The sequence below is a fragment of the Gasterosteus aculeatus genome, chromosome 11 (genome assembly GCF_964276395.1).
Source record: "Gasterosteus aculeatus chromosome 11, fGasAcu3.hap1.1, whole genome shotgun sequence".
NCBI classification, from domain to species: domain Eukaryota; kingdom Metazoa; phylum Chordata; class Actinopteri; order Perciformes; family Gasterosteidae; genus Gasterosteus; species Gasterosteus aculeatus.
Window position 1 is genome coordinate 10,281,350 of NC_135699.1, and position 27,573 is coordinate 10,308,922.

Below are 27,573 nucleotides of genomic sequence, written 5' to 3' on the forward strand. Positions count from 1 at the left end.
CCCCCGAGAGTTCCCCGGCACCATATCCAACTGTTTGTGAAGGCAGAGCAGAGTCGAGAATTCATATTCATTCAGTGTCTTTCAAGTATCACCCACTCAGAGTATTCAGACTCAGGGCACACTCTCTTGCTGCTCTGGCCGTGGAGGTGCATCAAAGAATCCAAATAACTGCAGCGGGAGCCAGTGCTTGAAACTGCTCCATGTATTCCGTGTAAAAAAAACACGAGTCGTCCTCGGGGCAAAATGTAAATTACATTTTATTCTCTTGTTCCTACCAGTGGAACCTTTTCCGCAAACGGACTGTTATTTTATGTCAATATACAGTGAGTCTCTTGTAAATCGACACAATATTCTGATCCAATTCAGATATGCTGAAGCCACTTCCAGAGGTATCAAACCTTTTCTTCTAAAAAAATGAACAGAAATATAAACAGAATTGTCACGTGAGTCAGAGGCTGATGTCATTCCACAGTAGCTACGAAAGCCAAACGTTCTCTCGGCAGCCCCAGTCCTGATTACCAATATACTGTAACTATACATTCTCAATCACCCAGTGTGTTGTAACACAGAACACTCACCCATCCAACTTACTGCTCTTCCCTGGTTACATTTTCACAAATGTTTTTACAAAAAAAACTTGCTATCCAGGACCAGTTAAGAGCCAGCATACGATGAGTTGGAATGTGTTGCCGCACAAATGAAGATCATGTACATGTAATGCAGTTAGTGTGACGAATCTGATACAGTTTTCATTTCTAGGGAAGAAAAGTACCTCACTATCAATAAAAGCACGGTTGGCCAAATACTGTCCCAGTGTGTGCATCCCGTCATCAGTGTGATCACACTGTTAACCTCAGTGTGCCTCGTTGTCCACAAGAGGTCAGACATTAACAGCAGAAGTCATAAACAGTGTACCCCCCCCCCCCCCCCCCCCCCCACCAATAGGCTCTGCCTGCCAGGGTGCACATCTGTTTATTTTTTTACACTGTAATCAGCATTTTAACTGTCAACAGGGAGAAGTTGGCGCATCGACATCCAAACACAGTTCGTCTCTTCGCTGTTTGCTCATGTTCTCATTATAGAGGCTGCCCGTGTTTTTTTCCTTCACTGCTCATACTTTAAAGTGGCCTACAAGGCTGTTAAGTGTCTGTCCCGCCTTCTCCGAGGGAGGCAGCTTCCACGCGTCACTCCATCCCCACTTCCGCGGAAACGAACGTTTGACCCGCACTGACGCTGATCATGCTTTAGTAGTTCCGAAGAACCATGGGAACCACAGCGAGCAGTAGTGGCGTTCTGTGCGGGTGTGAGGGTGTAATGGCAAAAGAAGAAATTACTCTATAATGCTTTGTGGTGATTTTAACTTCTGGTAAAGTCGCGTTTATTTATTTATTTTTTTTTTTTTACAAAACCTGGGAATATTTGGTTATCAAAGTCTCGAGAGAAAGCGTGGGCTGTCTTTTCAAGCAAGAATGGCCACTGCGAGACTTGATTACGTTGCTCCGTGGTGGACATACTGGCTGCACAATTTCCCCCACTTCAATTTCTTTTTTCAGTCGGTCGACAACAATTTCAAGCCGGAGGAGACGAGCTATCAGCAGGTTGGTAAATGCACTTGCGCGTAAAAGCGCACGTAGTTCCAAAAGAATCGCATCAGAGAAATCACAGCCCTTGTGGATCACTGAAAGTGGTAAACTAAATGTTTAGATCTAGATTCTAACACAAAGTTGTTTTAGACAAACTACTGTGTTGAGAGATAAACTCTTGTTCATTTTGTTGTTCTTCTCTTGTGCGTCTTTGACGCATCCGCGTAGCTCCCTCACATGCGCCGAGCCCCTATGGCGCTTCTCTCGTGATGACACATGACTTGTGTTGCAGTAATGTGTAATATTTAAGGTAATACACAACATTCATGTTTGCAAATTTGCATACTCTGCAGAGTATGCAAATTTGCAAACATGAAAAATCTCCATAGAGAGAAGCAACTAATCGTGATTTTTAACAAGACCCTTTACTACTTTTAAACACAGCTGTAACATATAATACCCCAACTATTTGATCTACTACAGTCTTGTTAGTTTAAAAAGTAAAGAACTACACACTGGATGACTGTTAACACTACAAACAACCTGCTGTCTGTCAGAGAGAGTTGAGTGCTGGTCTTTCCATCAATCCTGTTCTTGGTTGTTTTATTGTATAAGACATATTTTTCACCGTCTAAAAATATTATTTTGAAAAATCATGTTCAGTAATGGGGCACTGATTGTGTACTGCAGGACCAGCGTCATTCGAGATAAAATGAACTCTGGGATGAAAAAAAGCATTTTGGCTTTTCATGCTTCTTTGTTGCCATAGTTTCCCATCTGCAGTCAATCGCTTCATTATCGCTGTCTTATACTTTAAGGATTTCATCTTCTTTACTTCTTTCTGTCTGACTCTTGCCAAACAAGACACCAAACCAAAATCAAATATTTGTGTTTAAATGTCAGTTGACAGATAATGCAAATCAAATTTTAAAAAAATGTGTGGACATATTGGTCTACTGGACGAGGTTAATGTTACATAAGGATTCCATTTTTATCTTAGAGCAACTCGTGACAGCCATTACTGTCGGCCCTCGCAAGAAATATGAATTATTTGTTTATGTGTGTCCGCGCCTGGCCTACTTGCTCCCTTTTGCCCCGTTCATTTACGAAGACGCCGTTACCAGGGATCTCTGGCTTTTCTCCTTTAACGTGCCTCTCTTTTCATGTGCCAAGGTCCATGTGGGTCATTGAATCCCAGCAGGGTCCCACTGGCACAGCCGAACACTAGTTGGCGAGGAGTGAAGAGTGGCACGGTGTCGTCACGGACACTGTTGGCGGTCAATAGAGCTCACGCGGCCCCTCAAGCCTGAGGAGAATTGATGTTCTTCATTTCGACATGCTCATCTGCTGTCTTTTGAGAGAAGTAGTGGAGAGAACCAACCTGGTTAATGAAATTAGACAGGCATGCATACTTAAAGGTACTTTATACAAACATCCTTTTGGGAAGAGAAAAGATCAATGACTTTGTGGTCAATTATCGCAGACACTGTAGTTGTTTTCCATCGTCCTCCCTCACATGCATCCTTTCTCTTGTTATGGCATTGCAGCTTGCGGATATTGAAGTGCCTGCCTGTGTAATTGGAAAACAATGGGGTGGAAAATTAGAGAAGAGAGTGGAACTAGCATAATAAAGGGCCGGAAACTGATTCATAGTGACAGAAAATCTAACCAGGGTTGAAGCCACTGTATATTCTACACACTTGGCTCATCAAAGGTGTCCCTAAAATCCAATAATTGTTAAATCATTGGATTATAGCTTTGGCAAGAATGTAAGTTAAGGAAGCGCTGTGTCTGTGTTGACCTACTTCCTTTAAAACACAATCAATCGTAGGTCACTGGCTCAACTGATTTATTTTCCTGCCCAGTTAGATTGAAATTAGTGGGAAGTGGGAAAATTATTTTTGTTTTCTTCTTTTTTAAGCCACCATTTGTCTTGGTTTGTAAAGCAATCCTCATCCACACACCAGCCATACAGTATTCATTAACGTATGCTTGTTCACTCACACTGAGCACTAAATCTCAGGGCAAATACGCCTCAGCACGACACAACTCAAAACAGAATTTGAATAATGAAGGACTATGCAAAGAAAATGCAAAACAATATCATTTAAATTCAGCCACAGTGTCAATGTCATTTAAATGGAATAATTAGTCACAGACATCGTACTCAAGGAACAGCTGTGCCTATCCTCGAACAGACACAGACATGCTGAACTTGCGGGCTCGACAACTGGAGTAAAAAATATTTTTGAGTATAAACAATTTCATGCCTTTCTCTTGTCTTTAACTAAGAGCTCCAATGTTGTCAATTTGAGTCAACTAAATGTAAGTCCCCCTGGTGATGATTTATGCTCCAGTCCAGTGGGAACCTTTAGTGATCAGCCAAAACAAAAAACAATGTTTGTGCAGCAGGCAGATGTAAAGTCAAACATATCAATTGGTCCTTTTAGATGCATTGAAAAATAAGCTATTTAAGAACTATTATCAAACGGTCATATGACTTGTCTCTGAGAAAAAAAGACAATAAGAAATTGATTGTTGTCAAAGCAAGAAATATCCGCCTCTGATGCAAACAAAGCCATATTTCTATCTGCCTCAGAGCACACTGCCAATTATACATATATCTGCAAACTCTTATGTTCGTACTGGTAACAGATTTACACAGAGAATACTCCCTGGGGATTGTTTCATGTACATATCCAGTATTCCCCGCTTCTCTACGGAGTGTTTCTCTCCACCGTTCAGGCTTTGACTGTTTTGCACGCTCAGAAATCACAAGACCGAATGAAAGCCATTGGGTCACATGATTCTCCCCTCCCACGACCTTGGATAACTTCTTTTTCCCTCTCAGCTACAAAAAGGTTGACATTCCCTGTTGGCTTTTTCTACCCCAAGAGTTTAGACTCTGATGATGATGCCCTTTGAATGAGCTAGCTACACGCTAACCTCAACAACATCGTTACCCATGAGTGTTGGCTGATACTACTCTTAAAAAATATTTTTTGGGATCTAATCTTCTAAAAAGTTCTTAGCCTCAACCTCAACTCATGCAGCGTGTCGTCTCTCTTTTCTCTCTCCCCCTTCCTGCCCCGTAGTCTCTGATCCTTCTAGCGTGTGCAGCTGCCGTGGGTCTGGCTCTCAGCCTGCTGGTTGTGGCGGTGTGCCTGGCCTGCGCGTGTTGCTGCCGCAGGGACGTAGACGAAGACACCAAAAGGCCCGCTACCTGCTGTCTCACCTGGTCTGCTGTGGTCACAGGTCTCATCATTTGGTGAGTCCCAGGGGTTAAATGTCAAACTGTCAGTCAAACGGTTTCACTCTGTTTGATACCACGGTAGAGTTCTAATGTGTTGCTCCACTACCTGTAAGCAAAGTACACGTGAGGATACTTCTGGCAGGCATCGTCATTGTCAGCAGGGCCCCGTATCAGCTGACGGCTCAATGATCAGACCCCTAAATCCCTCAGCTGACTGTTCAGCTGACCAGCCGCCGCTAAAACGTTGTCCCCGATTGCTGGTTCATTCAAATGCTCTTCTGAACCGTAACGCTGGCGCTTTTAGATGTGACCCGATCTTCTACGAGATTATCGTAGTCCAGTGTTGTTTCACAGGTGTGTTGTAAAGGATTGTACTTTAGGTTATGGTATTATGCTTTGATAATAATCCCTGCAGTCTTCCTAATAAGTCACCAAAAAGGCTCAACTCGGTTTGCGTTGTCGTGCGCTCAAACCTGTGACATTTATCGATGTGTCGGACCTTAACTTTGTTAACATTCTGTGTGGATACCAAGCCGCTACAGCACACAAGACCTTTTGTGTTGCTAAGTGACTGAGCGTGATGCTGTTTAGCAAAGAGGCTCGGGTCTGTGCCCAGAGCGCTCAAAAGCTCTCTGTGGAACCTTGTTCCAAGGGACATTAGTATATATTCATCTCTCGACAATTTATGAATTTATAAACTTTTTACAGCTTTTATTCTGCATGATTCTCAAAGAGAATTACATCTAAGTCACCCAGCAGAAAATAGACAAAGGACTTAAGAGCTGCTGCCCCTCTATTTCTGACCCAGGGGGAATGAATGGGGATGAATTGAGGTTAACAATAGCAAACAAATCTAATATTCTAAAAATCCTCCCTGTCTGTGTCGTTTTTCTGTTTACCCCCGTTTCAATTTATTATAGCGGCAATTCACAGGTCTCCACTGAATCAAAGCATTTATCTGTTATTACTTGTTCATCCAGATGGACGCTTGTTCCGCTCCCAACATGTTTGGAATACAAACGTGAAATTGTCCAGTCATCAGTCTGTGAAGTGGTCCGTCCTTGCAGGAACAAAGGCCCCGGATGTCGTGGAGTGCACATAAGCTCTAGTGCCAGTGCTCATGCTCTCCTTTAGCAGCTGCACACAGCCCCAATCCAAGCCACAACACTAATATACGATAAACACATCATTTCCTGTGTCATTACTGTGTTGTTACTTGGGTCTTTCTTGTGGCTGACATGTCATTAGGTTCGCCACAGGCTGGGTGAAAAGCTCATTGTTCAGCTTGACACAGAACAAAGATGTCTTGAAAGGCTTTGAGCTTGAGGTCTTTAACCAGCTGAATAATGCATTAATGCATGTTTTTAAACCACAGAAGTGCATTTTTGCTTATAAGGAATAATCTAATTGTGTATATTTTTTGCTCAGACTTCATTGTGTGGAGAAAAACCTTAATGGTTCTAATCATAACCTGGGGGAAGAAGTTTAATAGAAGATACACATTCAGGGCCATTCATTATGCTTACATGATGCTAATGGACACAAGAAAAAACACTGTTCACATAAGCACTCTGACTCACACGTCCTGACAGGATGTATTCAATGCTAAAAAAAAACGTTTCTATGAACTTGTGAAGATGCTTCATTATCTTGGTCTGACTGTGGAGGATGACCTCATTAACAGGATGTGTGTCCATCTCACTACTGGGTACTTTTTGTGTGGTTTTGCAGCATTTTGAAACTAAACCAGACATGAAGTTTCTTTGTCTTTGTGTTGGTCTTTACATGTGGTATCACAGAAATTGTCACAAATTGTCCTCTGACTTCTTTTTATCTGAAGTTTGATTGATGATCTTCTTCCTCAAGCTGAGGAAAATGCCCCTAAATGCCGTTGAACGCGCTGCTAGCCTCAGACCTTTGTGTTGAGCGACCCTACGGAGGTAAAACATGATGAAATTGTGTCATCGCTCATGTCACTGTGGACGGCCGGCATAGGGGTACACTGACTCAGGGGGTTAGGCCGTTAATCTTCCACATGACGGCAGGAAAGTGGAAGGAAAAATATGGGTCCTGCGTATTACATACCTTAGCCATGAATGGGATGACAAGTTACTGCTGAAAATAGGCGGTTTGATTTTGTTTAGCTCAGAATGTGTGTGTGAGGAAAAAAAGAGTCAAAACAAAATTGCCAAGTGAAAGAAGTAGCAAAGGACAACATTGGTTTTAGACTTAATCAAGTATAAAAAAACGAAGGTCAAATAGGATGTTTTGATAAATGAATGTTCAATAAACGGTCAATGGCAAGAAGAAGATTATGGGAAAAACAATATCAAGGCCATAGTGGGTTGACCTCTTGTTCATAAGACCTGTAGTTTGGTTGCCACTAGTCCATGTCCATGTGTCTTTGGGCAGCTACATGACAAGGTTCGAGTGTTTGTTAGTCTGGGGGGGCAGGTGCAACTTTGCATGGTAGCCCATGTAGTTCCTGAAGGCCTTTGGATGGTTGTTTTGTTGCTATAAAAGTGCATTTGCCATGATACATATCTCCCCTAAAGCATCGGTGTTCCCCTTTTGGCAGTTGTGAATAACACAACTGAGAATGAATTGTTTCCTTTACTCATTAAATCTGAATTTCTCCCCCACCCAGTTCGGCTGTGGGAGTGGGCTTCTATGGTAACAGTGAGACCAACGACGGGGTGCACCGGCTGACCTACTCGCTCTACAACGCCGATCACACATTGGGTGGCATCAACGACATGGTGAGAGAAGTCCACAGCCGTATCACAGACATCAAGCGTTGTCATTGAAGTGGACATACGCCAGTGTTGAAAATGATGTTAGTGTCATTGTCCCGTGAATGAATAAAGTGTGAATTTTCAATTTCTAGTGTTTTTGATTAGCTAGAATGACACAAATCACAGTTTTTTTCCAAAAAGCGATTGACAGCTGGCAGACACCAGAATCCCTCCTCAGCTAATGGGGGGTGTCAAACTGTCCCAAAGCCAGCACCTCACCGTGGGGGGTCCGTATCCGCTTATTGCCAGAAAGTGGAGAAATTGAGGTGACTGCTGCATCGGGATTTGTAAATATGGGATTCTTGCTATGCAACTGCTGACCTGCATTTTGGGGGAGGGATTTGGGGGGGCTTAGAGGGTAGGAGGGAGAGGGAAGAGGGAGGAGAGTAAGGGAGTCAGAGCGAGGCCCTGCCAGAAGCAATAATCCCATTGAGGAAGAAGAGGATTAACTGCATCTGCAGTACATTAATGGATGTAAAGCCTCTCCTCTTTGCATCTCTCAGTGGTATTATCTATACTGTGTGTGAGTGCGTGTCATCAACTTAAAGGCCTTATATACACACACATATTGTTTTAATGTATCGACCCAAACAGCTTTGTGTACACTCTTTTCATCGGGTTTGCTTTAGATTGAAATGTAACCCTTTTGTAGCTCACACATGATGTGAGAATTTATGACAATCTGGGTCATGATGCATGAAAGGGATCGTTACAAAATCTACCCGCCAGTTTATTATTCCCCTGCATTGAAGTTAAAATGGTATTCTATTGTTGTAAACTGTTTTAGAGTGGGGATGATTCAACTTTGTGGAATGTTTCATCCTCTCTCTCTGGTGTTATAAACGTTTGGAAATAAGTGAATATTCGAATATTGAAGTACAATTCAATATAAATAAACAGCATTGCAAGTCACATCCCCCAAAATGACTACAACGTTGAATCGGGTATGTATACAATATACCTCAAGTTCCAGTTGTATTGAGCTCAGCAGTATAACAAATAATCTGGAAAAAGGGGGTTTAGTTTGCAAGACAATAGCTTCTTTGTGCTGCAGGAGGAAAATGTGATTCAGCTCTGAGGATTTCACTTCCTTGCCGCTGACTTTCTCTGCAGTAACTTGGTATTGATTTGATCCTGTAGCATGACGTATACCATGGAGAGAGAAACATATATGATCCCAAGGGAAAGAAAGGCTTCCTCACTTGCAGGATCATAGCCGGATGTAATGGACTCCACTTACAGAGCTGATGAGCTGGCCGGCTGTCTCTTGGATAAAACCGAAGCTGCTTTATTCGGTGATTGAGAGAGTTTCTTTTTTATTTCTTTACTTATATTCATTGGTTTCCTTAGTGGATGGTTCAAAATTAAAAAAAAAAATCCCAACACAGTACTTTGGCAACCAAATATCTGTGATTTGCGAGGCTCCTGTGAGGTTAGTGGTTTACACTCAAAGCTGTTTGGCACTTCTGATGGCTTGTTAAGGCTCTTCTTATCACACATTATGCACTCTGACACACTGCGAGGTCCATATTTGGGAAAGATGTGATCGGAAGGACCATTCTGTCTCCCACTATTGAAGGGGTTTTTTTTGTTTGTTTGCAGGTATCCTTTTATCCATGCTTCATTTCCTGCGTTCCGCCTGCAATATTCAGAGCACGTCAGCGCCGCCCAGAAATGACAAAATATCTGCGCATTCAATTTGCGACTGGTTGCAGTTTTTTATTTAGCTCTTCCTCTTTGAAAAGAAAAAAAACTTGTGATTGCTACTTTCTTCAGTTGTTCGGACTGCCTCTATTCATAGGGTATTTCTCAATGTTTACTGTTTTGATTATATATACACACTATTGTATTATTGTCACAGTTAATACAGTACATCTCAGATACATTAAATCGCTCGAGGCGAAGCGGTTCGGTTGCGTGGGAATTGGCACTTGCATTGCTGCAGTGAGCCCTAAATCACTGAGTTTCATTTAACAGGCACGTCCAACGCGGAGCAGCCTCCTTGTGACCAGCTTTCAGTAAGAGTGAGCTTCAATCCATTTCCAGAGTAGACGGGACGGTCCAGATTAGGGAAATGCAGATCACCCGAAGCAGCTAGCCCGATGGATCCCATTTCTTACACTCAAGCCGTACAGGCTTGCAGATAGGATTCGGGGCATTGTGGCAGGAGCTGTGAGGGATGATGAACATAGAGGTGGCGTCTGAGAGCAGTTTACTGGCAATCACGTATTCGCCCCAGGGAGTTCGGGAGTGGAGGATGGGCCTGTAGCTTCCTTCGCCTCATCTCCACTTTGACACTCTTTCTTGCTTGCAAATCATTATCATTCTCAACTCCCTAGAATTTAATCAAGAGTGTTTGAAATGTTACAGCGTCAGGGCGACTGACAGGTGCATACGTTTTTTTTATCTTCTCCGTGGTGGGTTCCCGTGGCGTGGGAATTAACAGCCTTACTCGCAGTTCTTGCCTGTGTTATTAAAGAAGTCATAGGTGTAATAGAGGGAAGATGACAGATGAAGAAAGAGGGACTGCTGGGAATGGGGGGAGGTGCGGTTGAGGGGGGGGTCCTACAATGTTCCTATATCCTCAAAGGGGGCCCTGACAGAGAAGGTTTACAGCCTGACATCATCAGTTCATTCAACTTTCCTTCAGAAAGCGAGTGTGCCTCTTTCCTAAAATGTTAAATCCGTCTATAACATGAGATTTAAGTGTCAATTAATGCAACAACAGGTTTGAAGTACGTATTTGCAGTTGATTCCACCTTTTAGTGCCCTTTTGTAAACCACCTGTGTACACTAAGTGGGCCTCGCTGCCAGCGAGGAACTCTAAATGTGGAGGAACTATTTCTTCCTGTCAAATTGACCTGTTTCTTACTCCAACGAGGGTGTGAAAGTGAAACACATTGATTATGTTCAAACCGAAGAGTCAAATGAATTTACCCTTCTCCGGCGGGCCTCCTGCCTCCATTCTGACTATCAAAGACCCCTGTGATAAGTTGTCCCCCTGATATTGTTATTAGTATTCCACTCCAACACTGTTTACCTGAACGCAACACACGGTTGAGAAGAAAAGTTAATATTTCCCTCAAGAGAGTGCTCTTTTAGGTTATTTCCCCTTCCTCTATATTTTCAATCTCCTTTTTATTAATATATGTGTTTATGAAAGCATTCTGTGTTCTGTTTTTCTATCTGACTCCGCTTCACCTCCGTCTCTCTGTTATTCTGTTACTGCTATTTCTTCCTCTCGCTTCTTCTGTTCTCTTATCTTCGTTTTATCCTCCAGGTTGCAGGATCTCTCGCTAATGCTCAAACGGTACTCAAGACGCACCTGGACCGCCTGGACGAAATATTTTCCACGAGGATCGAATACCTCCAAGCTCTTCGCTTCATGACGCTGATGGTCAACAACGTAATCCGCGAGATGACTACTCTGCCGGATATAAAGAATGCCAACGTTGACCTGTCGGCCATTGCTGACCAAACAGCCTTCATCGAGTATTACAGGTCGGTGGAGCCTGCAGTGATCGTCACCATCTAATGCAGTTTGTTATTGGTTGAGCAGAACACGCCCGTCAGAGTGGGAATATAAGTGATCCATACTAGACAGCAGATGGGATTTCATTGATCTTCCCTCTGAAACGCAGGCCGGAAAAGCTATTTTCTCTCGACTGCTAAATAAATGAAAGCAGAAATTGAGTTTATTGCCCAATGTGCAGTTTAGGATGCTTATGTTTTAACAGAGTGTTGTGCATGGCAGAGTGGCTATTAGACCACAAATGATCTCCTTACCCCCAGACAACAGCTCACAGTGATTGCAATTATTACTATCATGTGGTTCTCTCTTTAGAACTTGCTTTTCAAAAAAAATTGAGAGGCCAAGACTGAAATTCAATAAACAGAGAGAGAAAAATAAATAAATCAACAACAAAGTAGTCCAAATGAATAAAATATCCAGCATTCATTTAGGAGACCGATGGTAATTTATGAGACTCCAACGGCTGCTGCTCCAAACTGTGAGTGTAATTTCATAGCGTTGGTGGCTTGTTTTATTCCTCGGCACGTAAAACTTAATAGTGTTGTTATGCTGTGAAGTCTCACATTTGCAACCTGTTCATTACAGCATTTTTGGACTGAATTGGAATGAGAGTCTCACGGGAAAAAGATTTAGGACACTGCGTTACTTCTGCAACAGCATTTGTTCAACGTACATTATAGACACAGGGCTTGTTTGGATGCGCGTGAGCGAGGTCTGTGGCAACTTGAAGTTGATTTCATCTAATCACATTCATCCCATAACTCCTGTCCTTCCCAGGAGGTTGCAGATTGAGTAGAATAAATTGCAGTGTAAATCAGTCCTTCTGCAACACACTAAATACTGAAGTGCTGCTACTTCTTCACCTCGTTTAACCTTGATTTATTCGATACAACTTATGTTGAGTTATATTTGTCACCACGCTTTATGGCATACGTGAGATCTGCACTCTACAGTTACACACTGATGAATTCGAACCTATGCTACCAGATGGGCAGTAGGCCTATAAGAAAACCTCCACTGCAGCTGTTTTTGCTTAGTATCAATGCATATGTCAATTATTTTAGTTACCTGCATGTTTTAGATGACATAAGGAATGTGAGGGACGACACATGTTGTAGTTTTAAAAAGGACTGTTGAAAAGGACTCGGACCAGATGACTCGGGATTTATGACCTCAAGGCTCCTTCATGCCAGTCGCCACGTACACCTGTATTTAGCGTGCGTATAGTAAGTACGTGTGCAACGATAGACCAAAAATAGACGATAGACAGTAAAATGAACTATGAAGCCCAACTTCAACCGTGAAATAAGACTATTATGTATTTTTCTAATCAAAATATTTCTCTGTATGAAAGTAACACAAGGAGCCATATTTTCTTGTTTGCTACACAGCTTTAGTGATAATAATTGCCTCTGACCTTTGGCCTGCTGTATGGCTGTTATTGTTCTGACATAATTACATTATTAATTTCATGCATGCACATTCTCATATGTGGTGTTGTTCCATCTTGTCATGACACCAGATCTTCTTTTGGACAACAGTAGCTACTTTGTGCATTATGACACACAATCTCATGGGCTTTGATTGAATTTCATGCAGCAATTGAGTTATGCTTTTTTGGCTGGGCTTTATTGATGAACAGCAAATGTTTTGGCCAACCTAGTGTTACTCGAATAAAGGAAGATGTGAGACCATTCTCCAATATCATATCCTCCCTTCCCTTATTCTGTTTCTGTATTCCTCCCGGTCCCTGAGCTCAGACAAATGATCCGCAGTTTTGTTTCTCGAAGATAAAGTAGCACGCCGCCTCTTTCAGTGTTTATCTCCGACCGTCTTCCCTCCTCTGTGAGCAGTCTGTTTTCAACGTCTCTTCAGTGAACTTCTAGAATTCTTCACATAGTGTGACAAAATCCATATTCTCAAGCGACCTTGGGGTACAGATTTACTACAATGCTTGCACAGCCAGAATCTTCCGAATTCGCCCTCCTCAACATCAGCGTCATTTTTGCTAGAAGATTCATAACGCCAGCGGGGCTCGTGAAGTTAAGACTGAACCCCGAGTATTCCCACGTGTTTCGTTGGTCAGAAAAACCCAACACGTGGTCAAGCCTGTGAAGGACATTTGACAAGCTTGAAAAATTAATGCATATGGATTTTGTGGTGTTGAATTATTTAGCCAACAGGCGGAACATTTACCTGAAACAGATGGGCTCTAAGTAGGAGACAAGAAAGCTGTTGTCCAGCGCACAGATCTCACACTTTGGGTCCCGAACATATGCCGGGCCAGCACTTCCGAGGCTTGTTTGTGGACTCACTTCAAGGGAAAGCGATCAACTAGAGTTGTTGTGCTAATGCCTGCTGTCTCGTAGATGGCTAACATATCTGCTGCTGCTGATCCTGGATCTGGTCATCTGCTTGGCCATGTGCTTGGGGATGGTCAAGCAGTCCCGATGGCTGCTCATCACGTAGGTACCCCCAGTGTGAATGTGTACATATGTATTTGTGAGTAAGGTTTTTTCTCTCTCGCAGCACTCTGCCTCACTGGCTCCACATCGGCCCCTCCGTTAACAGCCCCGGCGTTAGCTCTACATCTACAAACAGCACAGATAATAGCAAGACCGTACCGGTCTTCTCTGCGAATTTCGTTTTATTTCTACGAGGCCAATCTACGATTTAGTTTATGCTCCATCAAACCGACTGATCGGTTTGCTGAATGTAAATTCCATATCTCATATCCTATACAGTATTTCTCCTGTTAACAATAGAAAGTAAGAAATGGAAAGATTAGGAATTTGATAGAAAATTGCAACCAATCATTTAAACCGACATCGATGTCCGACAAGCATATGCACAGTCGGACCTCCGATCCCATTTGCCCAATTTAGTGCAGCCTACGTGACGGTGCTATCAGTTGATGCCCAGGATCCGTCCTCACATCTCTCTCTGCTGGACCTCACTAATGCTTATTGATCGCACAAGCAGCTGATTGTTAAGTGCTCTCAGGCTACTTTATGGGGGTTTTCAAGAAGGTCTGAGAAGTGAGTTGAGAACACGAAGCCATCTGCAAGCTGTTTACATCCATTCTTTCTCTTTTTACTGGTTAATCCCAGTAAAATAGCGTCGCTTTTTCTTGACAGTGATCACAAAGAAATTGTGGTTAATAGTGGGGAGCTTTTATTTTATTTCCTTCTCTCATAAAACCACCACGGCAGCCAATTAAAACGGTGCTACTGGAATCCAACAGAACAGAAATGACCAAACGCAGAAATCAAAAGGCCCCTGACTTCAATTAGCATTATCTAGTTGTGAGACATCTGCTCCAATCACACATATCTGAACCGAATACATCTTTCTTTAGAGCTAAAGAGTCAATTCTGGATGGAGTCATGAGTTAATTTACCCTCAAATAACCCTCGTAATAAAAATAATTCCCTCTGTCTCGTCTGGTCACAGTGCACCAGATAAAGCACGATTGGACGTCTGTCTTCAGGCAGAAGGAGACGCTAAAAAGAATAAATCAAATGAAAAAGTGAAAAAGAGCAGAAGATCATTGTTACAACGACGAACTGATTCATCTGCTTCCGTCTCCCCAATCTCTCTCTCGCGTTTGGTGTTTTCCTCCAGGATCATGGCGTTTGCATTGCTGTCTATGATCCTAAGCTGGGCCTCACTAGGAGCGGGAACGGCTACAGCTGTGGTAAGAAGACGTTGTCTTTATTTTGAACGTTAACTGACTTGCTTCTCACATATTTATTGATGGCGTTCCATATTTTTAGTAGTGTAAAGTGGTGGTTCTTGTATTCAGCTTCCCGCTTGCCATTTCTTTCCTGCACATCTTTCCTCGTTAAAGTATCTGCATCTGTTTGTTTAGTCAACAGTGGGTACTTTTCTATGGTCAGTCATGCAGTAAAGCGGATTACAAGTCCCGAGCGTTTTAGGTTTATCAACCTTTAGCCCTAACGTTGTAAATAAATCTCTTTCTGGCATTAATTGCTTGTCCTGCTTTCTTCAAAATCTCTTCTTTTGTTGTGCTCCGCTTCATCTGTCATTCAGTCCTCCTCCTTATGCCTGACAGATTGCTCCGTCTTCCTGTCGGTGCCCCATGTGTTCGGTGCATCTGGGCTTAGTGTGTTTAATGAGCTCATATTAGGGGCACTGTCTGGGGAATACAAAGAGTAACCCCTTTACTTCCAGCGTTCCTCCATTCCCACCGTCTCCTCCCCTCCATCTCCTTTCCTCCTGCGTGATTATTCTCTCTGTGGATTATCTCCCAGGAATTTACATCTGGACAGCTGTTTAAGTGAGGCGAAGGGAGGCGAGAATGAAGCAGAAGAGGGGTTGAAAGCTGGTTTTAAACTCGGATTAAGTACACAAGGGTGAAATACAGACAAGTCTCTGTGAATGCGCAGCATCTCCGCAGGTGTAAAACCTTGTTACAAATGATTCAGAACAGCTTTTTCTGTGTTTTAGTTTAGCACGTTATGGAAGGGCATGAACCCATATTCAAACCAGTTGAGCACAGCCTTTCTCCAGAATGCACATCTTTGTCACTGTCAGACTGTTGCTGTTCTCCAAACTAAAGTCAACGATCAGGGCTTCGGGGGCTTCGGTAAATTTTGTTAGAAGAATACCTGCCTTATTATTAATCGGTAAAGTCCTTCACACAGAAGCGGTTTATAAAAGACCACAGTTTTCAGTCAAATCATTTGCATATAGGACCGTACGAAACAGTACTTCTTGCACTTGCACGTCTTTACTCAAAAAATGCAAAAATATTGTGTCTTGAAAGGAAGGTAGATCGTGGATGTGGTGGTGGCCTAGAAAATGCTCATAAATTCATACATATTTGATGAGACGAAGCATAAACAAAACGTCCCTGCTTGTATAATGAGATAGTGAGGAAGAGTAACGTCCTAAAAGTACAGTTTTTGCGGAGGATAAATGTCATGTGAACGCCGTCCAGTGCGGAGGTGTCGCTAATCTTAAATCGAGTTAGAATAAGTGTACATGGAAATCCAAGGTTATTTGGACCTATTATGCGTTGTGTCTTGCCATAGAGTTGCATTTCCGTCCGTGTTATTTAGTTGCAACCTTGGTTGTTCACATGCAATTTGCTTTTTAAACTCCTTTGAGCTGTACTTTACAATGAGAGACCCCGAACAACAATATCTGGGGCTGACATGAAAAACAGTGGATTTAAGAATTAAATTAAAAGTAAAAGACGCGAAGCATTGATGTTTTGTTCTGCAGCAAAGCAGATTTCTTGATACCTTTTGAAATTGCTCAATTTGAACAGCAGCCTGTTATTTTCCCCAACTTAGCAACCATTCAAATCTATGAGAAAATATTATAAGTCATTTTTTGTTTTGTTTTTATGTTCTAGGGAGGGATTGCAGAGAGACCGTGTGACCTCCAATTATTAATGCACGCCCATTAGCAGGTCTTCATGCGTGTTTTTAAGAGCATGAAGTTATGTAGTAGATTTCATCCAAGGTCATCAAAGAACGAATTCATGATGAACAAGCACGAGGCCAGTCCCTACATACCAGACATTTTTCTCTGTGTTCCAGTTCAAAGCGTGCCCATGTGGCGATACCATCATTTCACAGGCTTCCTCACTGCCCATTTAAATGGGGGACAAAAATCTCTCAGCCAACGCGTTTGTGTTGTTTGAAAGATTAACAATAACTGACCAGTGCAAACCCGGTTTGCAGCACAATAAATCGGATCTAGATCATAGCTGGAATAAATATTTCACTTTGTTTTTGGTTCGTACTCTCGCAAGATTACATCATGTTGTTGTTTTCCTACAGGGCACCAGCGACTTCTGTGTGTCTCCAGACAAGTTTATTGTTAACCAAACCAAGGATTTCCTCAGCGCAGGTGATTCATCTCAACAAACAGAATTACACCGACACCAACTCTCTGTCATTGGATCTTAAGACTCAGTGCTAATCTCTCCCCCTGTCTCCCTATTTCTCTCACCCTCCAGATGTTGCACACTATTATTTGTTCTGCAGCCCGAATCTACCAAACCCTTTTCAGCAGGTATTGACAAAATGCTCAATGTCTCAGTTTACACATTCATTTTACGCACGCTGAAAAATGTATTTCCATTTTTTGTTTTTTTCCTTGTTAAATGCCAAGCTGTTAAGATCATCGTCAGGCCGTAATCACATAAGCTCTGAAAAATGAAACCCCACTAATAATTTAATTACCTAAAGTGATAAACTTTGATCAAAGAATATTCCTTTTTCTTAATCCGTTCTCCTAAGATTAGCTGTATCTTTTCCCTGTTCATAATCTCTGCCTTGGGCTACTCTCACAAGACACGTTTCTTTTTATTTATTTGATTTACTGTATATCATACAGAAAGATAACTACCATTCAGAGGCGTCTTGAAAAATATTAGGAAGGAGAATGAGGAATTCATCTTTCTGATTTATTTCTGTCTCAGTCCATCACTTCTTGTATGACTAAAGAAAGAAAGATTTAAGACAAAACACATTTTTAGGAGACTCGTTTTATTTTATCATATTATTTGAAATGTGAAAACATTATAGTTGTCTTCCATTGTATTTTTTAATTACAAACGATTTACAACTAGATGAAAATTGCATATTTTGAGGCTGGAATGGCTGTGACAAATCATTTCGTAAGAGGCGAGGTCATCTCAATAACCAAGTGTACCAGATAAGGGTTCAAATTTTCGACACAGTCATCCTCCATGATCGCCTGATCCATCACTGAACCCAGTGTAACATCATGGAGCACATGGAGAGTGAATGAGAACTGACAAGCAAGGTTCTCCCATAGTTGGGCTAGTTGGGATAGTTATTCAGCGGTTGCTTTATTCATAAGCAGTGCTGTCACTGTAGTGAAAGTACTGAGGTAATTCACAATGGATAAATCCACGACCGATATTTATTTAAAATCTGCATGCTTTGTTATAATCACAGTGTAGGGATTAAAATGATGCCTGTTAAGTGGGGAAAGATAATCTTTTCCTATGATGGCCTAGTTGATATGAATATTGCTCTTTTGTTTGCGTGTGAGATTGGGTTGGGTGGGTTCGGGGAGGTGGGGGGGACTGTTGAGTGAGACGGATGGTGGCTAATCTGTCTGGAAAGAAATGTGTCCTAAGCGCATTAGAAATCCTCTTTCAACACCAATTTACTTGTTGACATGCTGCAACCAAACAACGCTTTCCTTCATATGATCCTCTCTCTTTGTTTGTTTGCGTGGATGTCTGCGCACGTGATGTCCGTGGGCGACGATGTGTTTCTTGCAGTCTCTGACAATCTGTCAGCGTTCTCTGACCACCATGCAAATCCAGATCCAGGGCTTGCTGCAGTTGTCCGTGCCCGTCTTTCCCACTGCTGAGGTAAGTGGCCGGCCGACGCTCTGTCACACGACGTCACAGGAAATGTGTGACATTCTCTCATCTCTTTTATACTTTTTCTTTCATGCAGAGAGACCTTTTGGGGATCCAGCGACTGCTGAACTCTACCGAGTTCAGTCTGCATCAGCTAACAGCTTTGCTCGACTGCCGCGGGCTGCATAAGGTGAGGTCGGACTACTACCAGGACACTTTTTAATAAGGTATTTAGTAGCGTAGCGCACAGCAATTAGAGGACCAACTAGACTAGATTTTTAAACACAGGTCGACCTGTTTTTACGCGTGTCAGTGCACTCTGCATCTGCTAACGTGGCTCTACCCACCAACCCGTTTCTCGCCACTTTAAAGCTACCATTTGCAGGTTCCAGATTGTGAGGGTTTTCTGCAAAGGGAATAGGACATCTCAGCGCCTAAAAGGTGTGCAAGTTGTCCACATGCATTCAAGTAAAAAATGCTATTTACATTCGAATTTAGAATGCTCTAATAGACTTGAAGAAAACAGCACACACAAAGAAGCAAACGTCGAGAGTGTTCTCAGAGCTTGTTAGTCAAAACAAGCAAAGAGTGCATTTGTTATCCGCGTGTCATCAGAGCAGCATATGGAAAAACACTGCGTTGTGTCCTTGTGGATAAAGTGCATTTCTAACATGTTCATCTGGGAAAGGCTGTTTTTTCCACTAACATCAGCTACTCTTTGAAAAAAAATACTTTTACTGTGCACTGACAAAAACTGACCGCCCCACATGTTTCCATTCTTCTAGGACTACCTGGACGCCCTAATGGGTGTGTGCTATGATGGGGTGGAAGGGCTCCTCTACCTCTCTCTGTTTTCCCTGCTGGCTGCCTGCGCACTCCCCGCAATGCTGTGCGCCATTTTTAGAGTGTGGAGGCTAATGGACAGCAGGTCAGAACCACGGGATCCCCGTATCCCATTACGCACTGTAGACAATGCAAATAGTGCTAACGCCGGCACTCTCTCTGTTTCTGTGTGTGGGTCCGTCTACCACTTCATCCAGAGACAAAGTGTTTGATGACATAGACGAGGAGGATCCATTCAACCCCGAAGCGAGGCGAATGTCCTACAACCCCAGACGGTCCAACATCCACAGTTTCTGTAGTTTTACCAGCAGCCTCGGGAGCCAGGCCAGCCTGCATCCACCTTCACAATCCGCCTCTAATGTCATGCCACCCCCTGAATACATGTAAGATCAGTACGCAATGACCCCGTTTGACTATTTGTCTGCTTCATTTCTTACATTTTCACTGTTTACTCCCCCCCCCCACCCTCCCCCCTCGTTACAGGAATCAGTCCATGCTCTTTGGAGGGAGTCCTCGCTATGAGAACGTGCCGCTGATAGGGAGAGGATCCCCACCTCCCTCGGTGCGTTGGCCCTACGAGGCGCTAGTGTCCCTAGTGTGATGACGATGAGGACGCCACTGACCTCAGCACGGCCGCAACACTAACAGCAAGCATGCACGCATGTACACTGTAAAGAACCTCACACATTCAACAGTTAGTGAGGAGAGTTTGCAGGTGATGGGGGACTGCTCTCTGGTGGCCGTATACGGAGGTGCATACACTTCTAAGCTCAGCGGCATCGCTGTGTGCGGACACACACTCTCACCACTAACCTCTGAGCACGAGTTCATGTTTGATTCACCACTGCCTTGGATTGCATTTCCTAATCGTATTGCTAAGACTAACACGTACATTATATATGTGTGGAATAACCAGGTGCTTTCGGTGAGTAAAGTGATATAACTCACGGTCTAAAAGCTTGCAGCCGGCGTGCAGAGATGAAGCAAGATGATAGATGATGATGAATTTTAAATCTCGGGTTGTTTTTCTTTCTGTTAAGTTTTCTGTTCTGTAGTGTAGAAAACAGCTTGAAAACACCTCATGATGAAAAGAAAGAGTGAGAATGTGGAATAGGCCATTGATTTTAGTGTACCATTGTGACACATTTTCAGGTACCAGCATGTTATTTTCATTTTGTTGTAAAAGAAGTTTTTTTTTTCTTTTGTTTCAGCTGCATTTTTCTCATGCTTTTATTCAGACCCTCTCTTAAACCTTCATCCAACTGCTAAATATTCACCACTGTTTTGTAACTAACCCTTTTTCTGTTTCATCTTTTATTCAGACATTTAAAAACCGTAGGATTTTATCCTTGTTTAACTTCTTCCCTGATTTTTATTATTTAATTTTCATTCCGCCCCTCAAAACGCATTGTGGGCTAACCTTTGTGCTCCTGCCTGCTGTGCAGAATGTTTTAACCTTAAAACCCCGACGCCCTCCTAACGCCCCGTACACTACATCATTTATGTGACCATTGACCTTGCGGTACTGTTTTATCCCCAGAGGGCTTTATGTGAGTGTAACTTAATCCTCTGACCCCCCCGCCCTGATTCATGCCCTCTGTCCTCTCTTCACCTGCTCTTTAAGCCCCCCTGCTGAATTAAAGTGCCACCCTGATTCCACACAACCTGTTAATTAAAGAGCAGCTCAGATTGAAAAGAAATAGTCTCCAAACTTGAAGTTTAAACTGTTTAAATGACTATTTTTATTTCAACATGATGTTGTATGAAGGCAGATGTTCTAAATGTTGTTTTTCAATCATTTCCCTTGCAGTACTCGCCCAGTATGAGGACCACCTATCTGTCTATGACTGACGCGCAGATCAGACACTTTGGGACTGGCTTCCAGGTGTAGCCTGCTACCTACTGAATCCTCTTTAGAGAGGCACTTTCTGAGACTCTGGGTTCTTACCGAGGAGGTTGCCTTCATAGCGTAATCCCGTTTACAGGAGCCGCAGCCCGCTGTCCCAATCTTAGACATGAAAGCCGGCATATGAGGGTGCTGCGTGAGAAAGATTCCAATGAAATGCTCTGAAAGCCCTGCATGCGGTTTTGAACTGAGATTTCCCTAAAAAAGTCATCTCAAGACTGTTGATGACGCTATGATGTTTGGAAATATTGTCCTCCGATGTGAGCATATGTTGTGAGCCAAATCAAGAACATCTAAGCTGAATGTATCCAACATTATTTTGATATGAGATGGGATGACTGTATATGACCCATGGACCTTCCGTCGTGTCATTAAGACATTTACAAAAACACTTAGTCCATGACAGTATTTTAATTCTGTTTTGGCCTTTGTATATTCCTTAATGGTGCTACGGTATTTGAAATGAAACACCACTATTTCAACCTGTCAAAACAATAATACCAAATGAAAACCATTCCAAATATTGTTGTTTTGTTATGTAGCCAATGTTGTTATTTGCTATCAATTTAAATGTTGTCTTTCTAACTGACACTGGTTTAAGCATCTTATTGTGCTGTATCTGATGTAACACCTGCTGAGCAGCTACGAGTGAAATGGTCAAGGGTTTATTATGATGTTGCTATATTTACGGACCGCAGCAGTTGCTTCCCCTGGATTCATTGAGCACAACATATTGGGATTTGATTGACTTCCAGGCATGCAACACTTGTTAACACAGCTTGTTAAACACTTACTAAATTTGTAAGACTAAAATATTCGTAGCCTCAATACCTTGTGAATGACAAAATCTCCTCTTCAGTGTACAATCTCTATGCCTATCTCTGTGTTGGGTGATACATCCAACTAAACTCATATTGAGCATAAATGCTGTGTTTTTTTCTATAGTACCGTGTCTCCACTCCATAACACAACTTCCAAATAATATTAGCAAAGACTGAATAAAGGACAACATCGACTTGACATCAGGCTAAATAGCATTGTCCTCTGCGACCCTACAGCGCCAAACACATTTTATAATTATAATCTTTGTACATTCAAATAAAATCCTTTTCACAAAAATGTTCATATCCATATTACATATTGTAATACATATACACATATATTACAAACACGGAAGGAGGAAAGGAAAGGACCTCAAGAGAAAATGGAAAATAATTGCTGATAGATACCGCCACGATTTTCCCACTTGATTTGCTACATGCATATAATTATACCTTGTATTATCAGTTTGTGAAATGTTATGTTTGAATATGCTAATGAGGCATTTACTCATCAAATGTGTTTTGTTTGCATACATCATTCCCAGAGGAGAAATCTGTTCATTGGATGCAGCCAGGTTAAAAATAAGTGTTTTAAAATAAGTCATTTTGTTGACATAAACGTTGAACGTTTTTACAGAGAGAATTTTGAAGTTAAATTGTAACAGAAAAAAAAATGCAAAGGTCCACCATGGTTTGTATGACCTTGTTGTATAGAACAGACTATGAATGGTAAATGAACAAAACCTTCCCTGTAAAAATATCCAGTACATCGATGGGAAAGAAACTGGACGATTTGTTGTATGGAATCGCTTCTGGGGCCGAGATATACGGCAAATTTATTGTGGATTTAAATTACAAAGAGTAAAGTATTGTAAAATAAACAACAAAATGTGCACGTTTTATGATTTCTTTCTGTTAGTCCAGTGCATGAAAAAAAGAAAAAAAGCTTTCGCCCGGGGTGACGTCATTGTGACGTGTTGCTGTCCGAGGTGCTGACCTGGAACCCCGCGGGGACTCTGCAGCTTTCCATCGTCCCTGACCATCACATCTAGCTGCAGGTCAAGCAGCTAGATGTGATGCTATGTGCTGCAAATGTCAAATAACATCTGTTGTTTGGCTGCTCCATTAGGATAAAGACACGTAGCGATGTTACTTGGAGTTCCACATACTACAGACGTCCACGTGATTGTCCTGCCTCTCTTGCCGTAGGAACCGCGGACAAACCGTTGACATGGTTGTAATGCTAGTCGGTTACCCTGCTAGCCATTTTTGACTATCACGGTAAAACGGTCGAGAATATGTAATTATTTGTCCGTCGACGAAGGAGGATGTGGAGGGGATGTGGCTGAATAATGGGCAACGTCTTCGGGAGAAGAAGTCAACCCACGCGTGTAACGGAACAAGACAGAGCGGTTTTGGTAAGCTGATAGCGGGGCAGCAGCAGCTTAGTTCCCGTTAGCTTGGCGCACAGCGCCGTGGCTGCTAGGCAACACGGAGGAATGTTAGCTTACGTGCTAAGGATGCTTTCTGTTCTGTAATACAGATTTAGACGGTTGTCCGTGTGTCTTTGTGAAACGCCGAGTGGAAATTCTATCTGCTGTATATAACAATGGTAGTACAACACGTTATTACTTTTTGTCAGACACGTGATAATCCAGTTATAGGCATATAACGTTAGTTGTCGTATTAGGTTAATGCTGTTTCTTGTTATATAGACTATAAGTCCGGAAATACATTTGAATAATGCTAATGAGTTTCACAACTGGGGATACATAAAGCTTTCTAACGTTATTTAGGATACAGGCCATTTGGTCTATGCATTTATTAAAAGTGCATCTGACTGTCTTTTCCCCAGCAAATGAAGCAGCAGCGAGATAAGCTGAAGCAGTACCAGAAGAGAATCACCCTGCAACTGGAGAAAGAGAGACTTCTGGCAAAGCAGTGGCTTCAAGATGGAAAGAAAGAGTGAGCGTACAAGAAGAGGATTCGTTAGATGTCCTTTTTGTTTTAACATCTTCCACCATGTTAGTCAGTAACATGTAATGGCATCAGCATCACTGTAGGTTTAGATTTAAAAACAACACAACTTCCCACAGGCACATTAGAAATCTCCTGAGGTGCAGATCTCACCGTATATGCAATGTTTTGCAGTCTATGGCTATCCTAGAAAAAAAAGATCTTTGCTGTATTATGTTTTTTTGTTTTTATTTATTATTGCAGAAAAGCACTGCTACTTCTTAAGAAGAAACGATATCAGGATCAGCTGCTAGACAAGACAGACAGTCAGATATCAAATCTCGAGCGAATGGTAAGTTTTGTGCATTCACCCTATTAGATGTCACTCATTTTTAAGTCACCAAGCCCAAGTTTATGGGTGTATCAGGATTATAGTTCATGCAATTGTTTTGAAGAGCCGGGAACATATTCTACGTGATGTGAAATATTAAGATTAAAAGTTGAATCTTCCAAAGTCTGTCTACACATGTTCTGCTTTCGGATTATCTGCAAGTTGCCACCTAAAGCTAACCCTAAACCATCATCAGTAACAAACGTGTTCTTTACAGTATGTAGTCATCTGAAATTGTATGTCGGTTGAAATACCGTAAATAACGTAATCAGATGATTTTTAGGCAATGTTGAATGAATTATTTTCTTTTCTTCATACTGCATGTCTGTATTCCTGTATTTTGTATGTTTTACACGCTCATATTTCTCAACAGGTTCAAGACATTGAGTTCATGCAAATTGAGATGGAAGTCATTGAGGGACTTAAGGTTGGCAATCATTGTCTGAAGACTATGCACGAGGTAGATGTGTTTTCATTGTTTTCTATCCTGTCTTTTGAGTGTAAAAATATGCTTTTTAAACCCACGTGATAATAATAACCTCTCAAGCGTGAGATGTGGGATCTATACTTCAATAATGTAAAAGTTTCAACAGATAAACACTCTTTATTCAATGTGATCCTTTGGCAACGGACTGAACAGTGGCGAACACGTGTGGTTTGGTTTAGCATAGCTGGTGCACATTCTTTGAAGATTATGGGATTAAAAAGCAAAGCCTTGACTACAGTGCTGTTTCTGCACCACATCCTTGGATACAGGTTACAGATCCTGCCCTGGAAACTCACAAGCCCACTGGAATGTGAGGAAAACACTTTTCACCCAAATAGGACGTTTCTTCTCTGAAAAGTGCCTCCTTTTCTTGTTTGTGACAGATCATGTGTATCGAAGATGTGGAGCGAATCCTGGATGAGACCCAAGAATCAATTGAATATCAAAGGGTAAATATCTGCTTGGTGTCACGAATGTCAAACTGCACTCAAGGTCACCATGACCCAAAACTCAAGAATTCATATGCCAATTAGGACATTTTCATGCCAATGTCTAATTGAATAGAATACTCAAGTGATGACATTTTGGGATGACGTTGATGTAAACGGCAACATGTCTCACTGGCAGAGGCATTCGACTGCAAGGAGGTGATTCTAGTTGATTCAATTTGAATAATGCTAACATTGTATTAGAGCAGTTACTTTTAATATCTTCATGTTATAATATCTCTTACATTCAAAGGATGCAGACCCCTCAGGCGCCAGTCACGGTGCTGTCAGCTAACACGTTCTTTTGCTCCTGCAGCAGATAGATGAAATGCTGGCTGGGGCCCTGACGCAGGAGGACCAGGAGGCTGTTTTAGCAGAGCTGGATGCCATCACTCAGGTGGGTGCTGTGCTGCATGTTGTTACCCACAGAGACCATGTTTGGTGTGTCGGAGTGTAACTATGAGCAGTGCTGTTGTTAAATCTGTGATTTATTCCAAGTGAGGATTTCATACCCAAACTGCATGCTGGTATTATGATCAGATCAGATCAGATAACATTATCTGTCTCTCGGGAAGAAGGAATGAGTGTAGCAAAGCTAGAGGCCCAAAAATCACAATGTGTATGTAATAACAGGCTCTACAATTGAAACAGTTGTTGGTATGAATTTGGTTGATTGCTAATATTTAAAACCTCAGCATTTTTCCTCCTTTTGTAATCTAATTATCATTCCAAATGACACACTCTCAAGCCCATCAAATTATTATGTTTCACACTTGAACAGAGACACAAATGATAATTATTTTCAAGTCTTCTCAATGTAATGATAAAAATCAATCAAGGAAATAATATTCCTTCTAGCAGTTTTCTACAAATGTTTTGGATGGAATCATTTTTCTATATTTTCACAAATGTCTCTTCAAATGGAATATGACAAAGTATGTTGCTTAGTTGCATCCAGGACATTAAGGGAGAAGATCCCTTCAGTGAAGGATTCCGATTCCTGAAGCTTGAATCTGCAAAATATCACATATTTGAGAAGTAAAAAACATTTTCAGCTTGGCAAATTAATACTGTTGTGCGCTTGCGGTTGGTCAATGTAACCTTTATTAATTCAACGTTTATTTTTCAACTTGTCTCACCCCTCTAACAGGGAGAAGATGTAGAACTTCCAGAAGTACCTACTGAGCCAATACCCGAGGTACCAGAGGCAGCTAAAGCTGGAACAGGTACAGTTGTTTTTCTTATTTCACATCACAAAGCATTCCTCACACACTTGATGTATTTATGCAGCAATTCATGCCAGATTGATCCTATTTGCTTTTCTTTGATTTTCCTTTCTAGAGAGGAGGGAAGCAAAGGACACGGCACACAGAGAGACGTTAACGGCCTAGAACAGAGTCAAGTTGCGGTTGGGAGTAGGCTTTCTTTGTACCGGCCGGCACTCTGTTAATTCCACTGTTTCATCCTTAATTGTTAGTAGACAAAAGTTGGGACCTGCACTCATTAGTGCTCCCCTGAAGTATCTACATAAAGGATTTGTATTAGCAAAGCAACGTCACATTGTTACTGTTTCGGTTATGGTGAAACGTTTTTATGGGGACGCGCTTTTAGATGTTTTACACATTCATTTTAGTTGTTTTCAATATTAAATTGAGCCTTGGCCACAATATTTCTCCTTTTTTTCTTGATATGTTGTGTATCATGCTTTCTCCAGAAGGGGGCACTCCTTGTTAGTTTTCTTTCAACTCAACAAAAGTAGGTGTGTGTTCATTAACATCCCATCAGTAAAGTGCGCGTGGTTCTCGGCACGAAGTAGAAAGCCCATGTTGCTGGTATGTGGGAAGATGTTTGACAAGAAAGCCAGTATAGTATTTACAGCCCGACACCAAGTGTGCACTTAGACTCTAATTGGCATGTACAATGAAACTAACGCAAAGTATCCGCTGTGAGAAAAACATCACCTAGAAGGGAAAACAGTCAGAGTATGACTCACTTTGACTTTGCTTTGCAGTTGCATACATGAAGTTACCTTTTGTAAACACACAGGAGAGAAACTTCATGGGGACCACTGCCGTTTTGTAGGTTGCTCACAGCAGCAGTTTGCACAAAAAGCCTTAAAGAGCCGAGGAAGAAAACAACAAAA

General features: G+C 42.0%; 2 protein-coding genes across 2 annotated transcripts; both read left to right on the forward strand.

Moving 5' to 3' along the window:
- Window positions 1-1,012: 1,012 nt before the first annotated feature.
- Window positions 1,013-23,006, forward strand: LOC120828163 (protein tweety homolog 2-like). Its single transcript, XM_040191565.2, has 14 exons — window positions 1,013-1,598; window positions 4,679-4,851; window positions 7,484-7,595; window positions 10,912-11,132; window positions 13,533-13,628; window positions 14,788-14,860; window positions 16,977-17,046; window positions 17,156-17,211; window positions 18,455-18,547; window positions 18,636-18,728; window positions 19,324-19,466; window positions 19,579-19,764; window positions 19,865-19,943; window positions 21,192-23,006. The coding sequence occupies exons 1-14, from the start codon at window positions 1,470-1,472 to the stop codon at window positions 21,270-21,272; spliced, it is 1,605 nt and encodes a 534-aa protein (XP_040047499.2). The 5' UTR covers window positions 1,013-1,469; the 3' UTR covers window positions 21,273-23,006.
- LOC120828164 (charged multivesicular body protein 6) lies at window positions 22,963-27,097 on the forward strand. Its single transcript, XM_040191566.2, has 8 exons — window positions 22,963-23,526; window positions 23,964-24,073; window positions 24,329-24,416; window positions 24,829-24,915; window positions 25,326-25,391; window positions 25,747-25,827; window positions 26,581-26,656; window positions 26,772-27,097. Exons 1-8 carry the CDS (start codon window positions 23,461-23,463, stop codon window positions 26,819-26,821), a joined length of 624 nt encoding a protein of 207 aa, XP_040047500.1. The 5' UTR covers window positions 22,963-23,460; the 3' UTR covers window positions 26,822-27,097.
- Window positions 27,098-27,573: the final 476 nt, after the last annotated feature.

What these genes read in the sequence shown, in the direction of transcription:
- LOC120828163 (XM_040191565.2), top strand. Translation starts at nt 1,470, where the DNA reads ATGGCCACTGCGAGACTTGATTACGTTGCTCCGTGGTGGACATACTGG. An exon ending in GTCACAGGTCTCATCATTTG is followed by an intron (nt 4,852 to 7,483) that starts GTGAGTCCCAGG and finishes TCCCCCACCCAG; the next exon opens with TTCGGCTGTGGGAGTGGGCT. An exon ending in CAAGGATTTCCTCAGCGCAG is followed by an intron (nt 17,047 to 17,155) that starts GTGATTCATCTC and finishes CTCACCCTCCAG; the next exon opens with ATGTTGCACACTATTATTTG.
- LOC120828164 (XM_040191566.2), top strand. Translation starts at nt 23,461, where the DNA reads ATGGGCAACGTCTTCGGGAGAAGAAGTCAACCCACGCGTGTAACGGAA. An exon ending in AGCTGGATGCCATCACTCAG is followed by an intron (nt 25,828 to 26,580) that starts GTGGGTGCTGTG and finishes CCCCTCTAACAG; the next exon opens with GGAGAAGATGTAGAACTTCC. An exon ending in GGCAGCTAAAGCTGGAACAG is followed by an intron (nt 26,657 to 26,771) that starts GTACAGTTGTTT and finishes TTTCCTTTCTAG; the next exon opens with AGAGGAGGGAAGCAAAGGAC.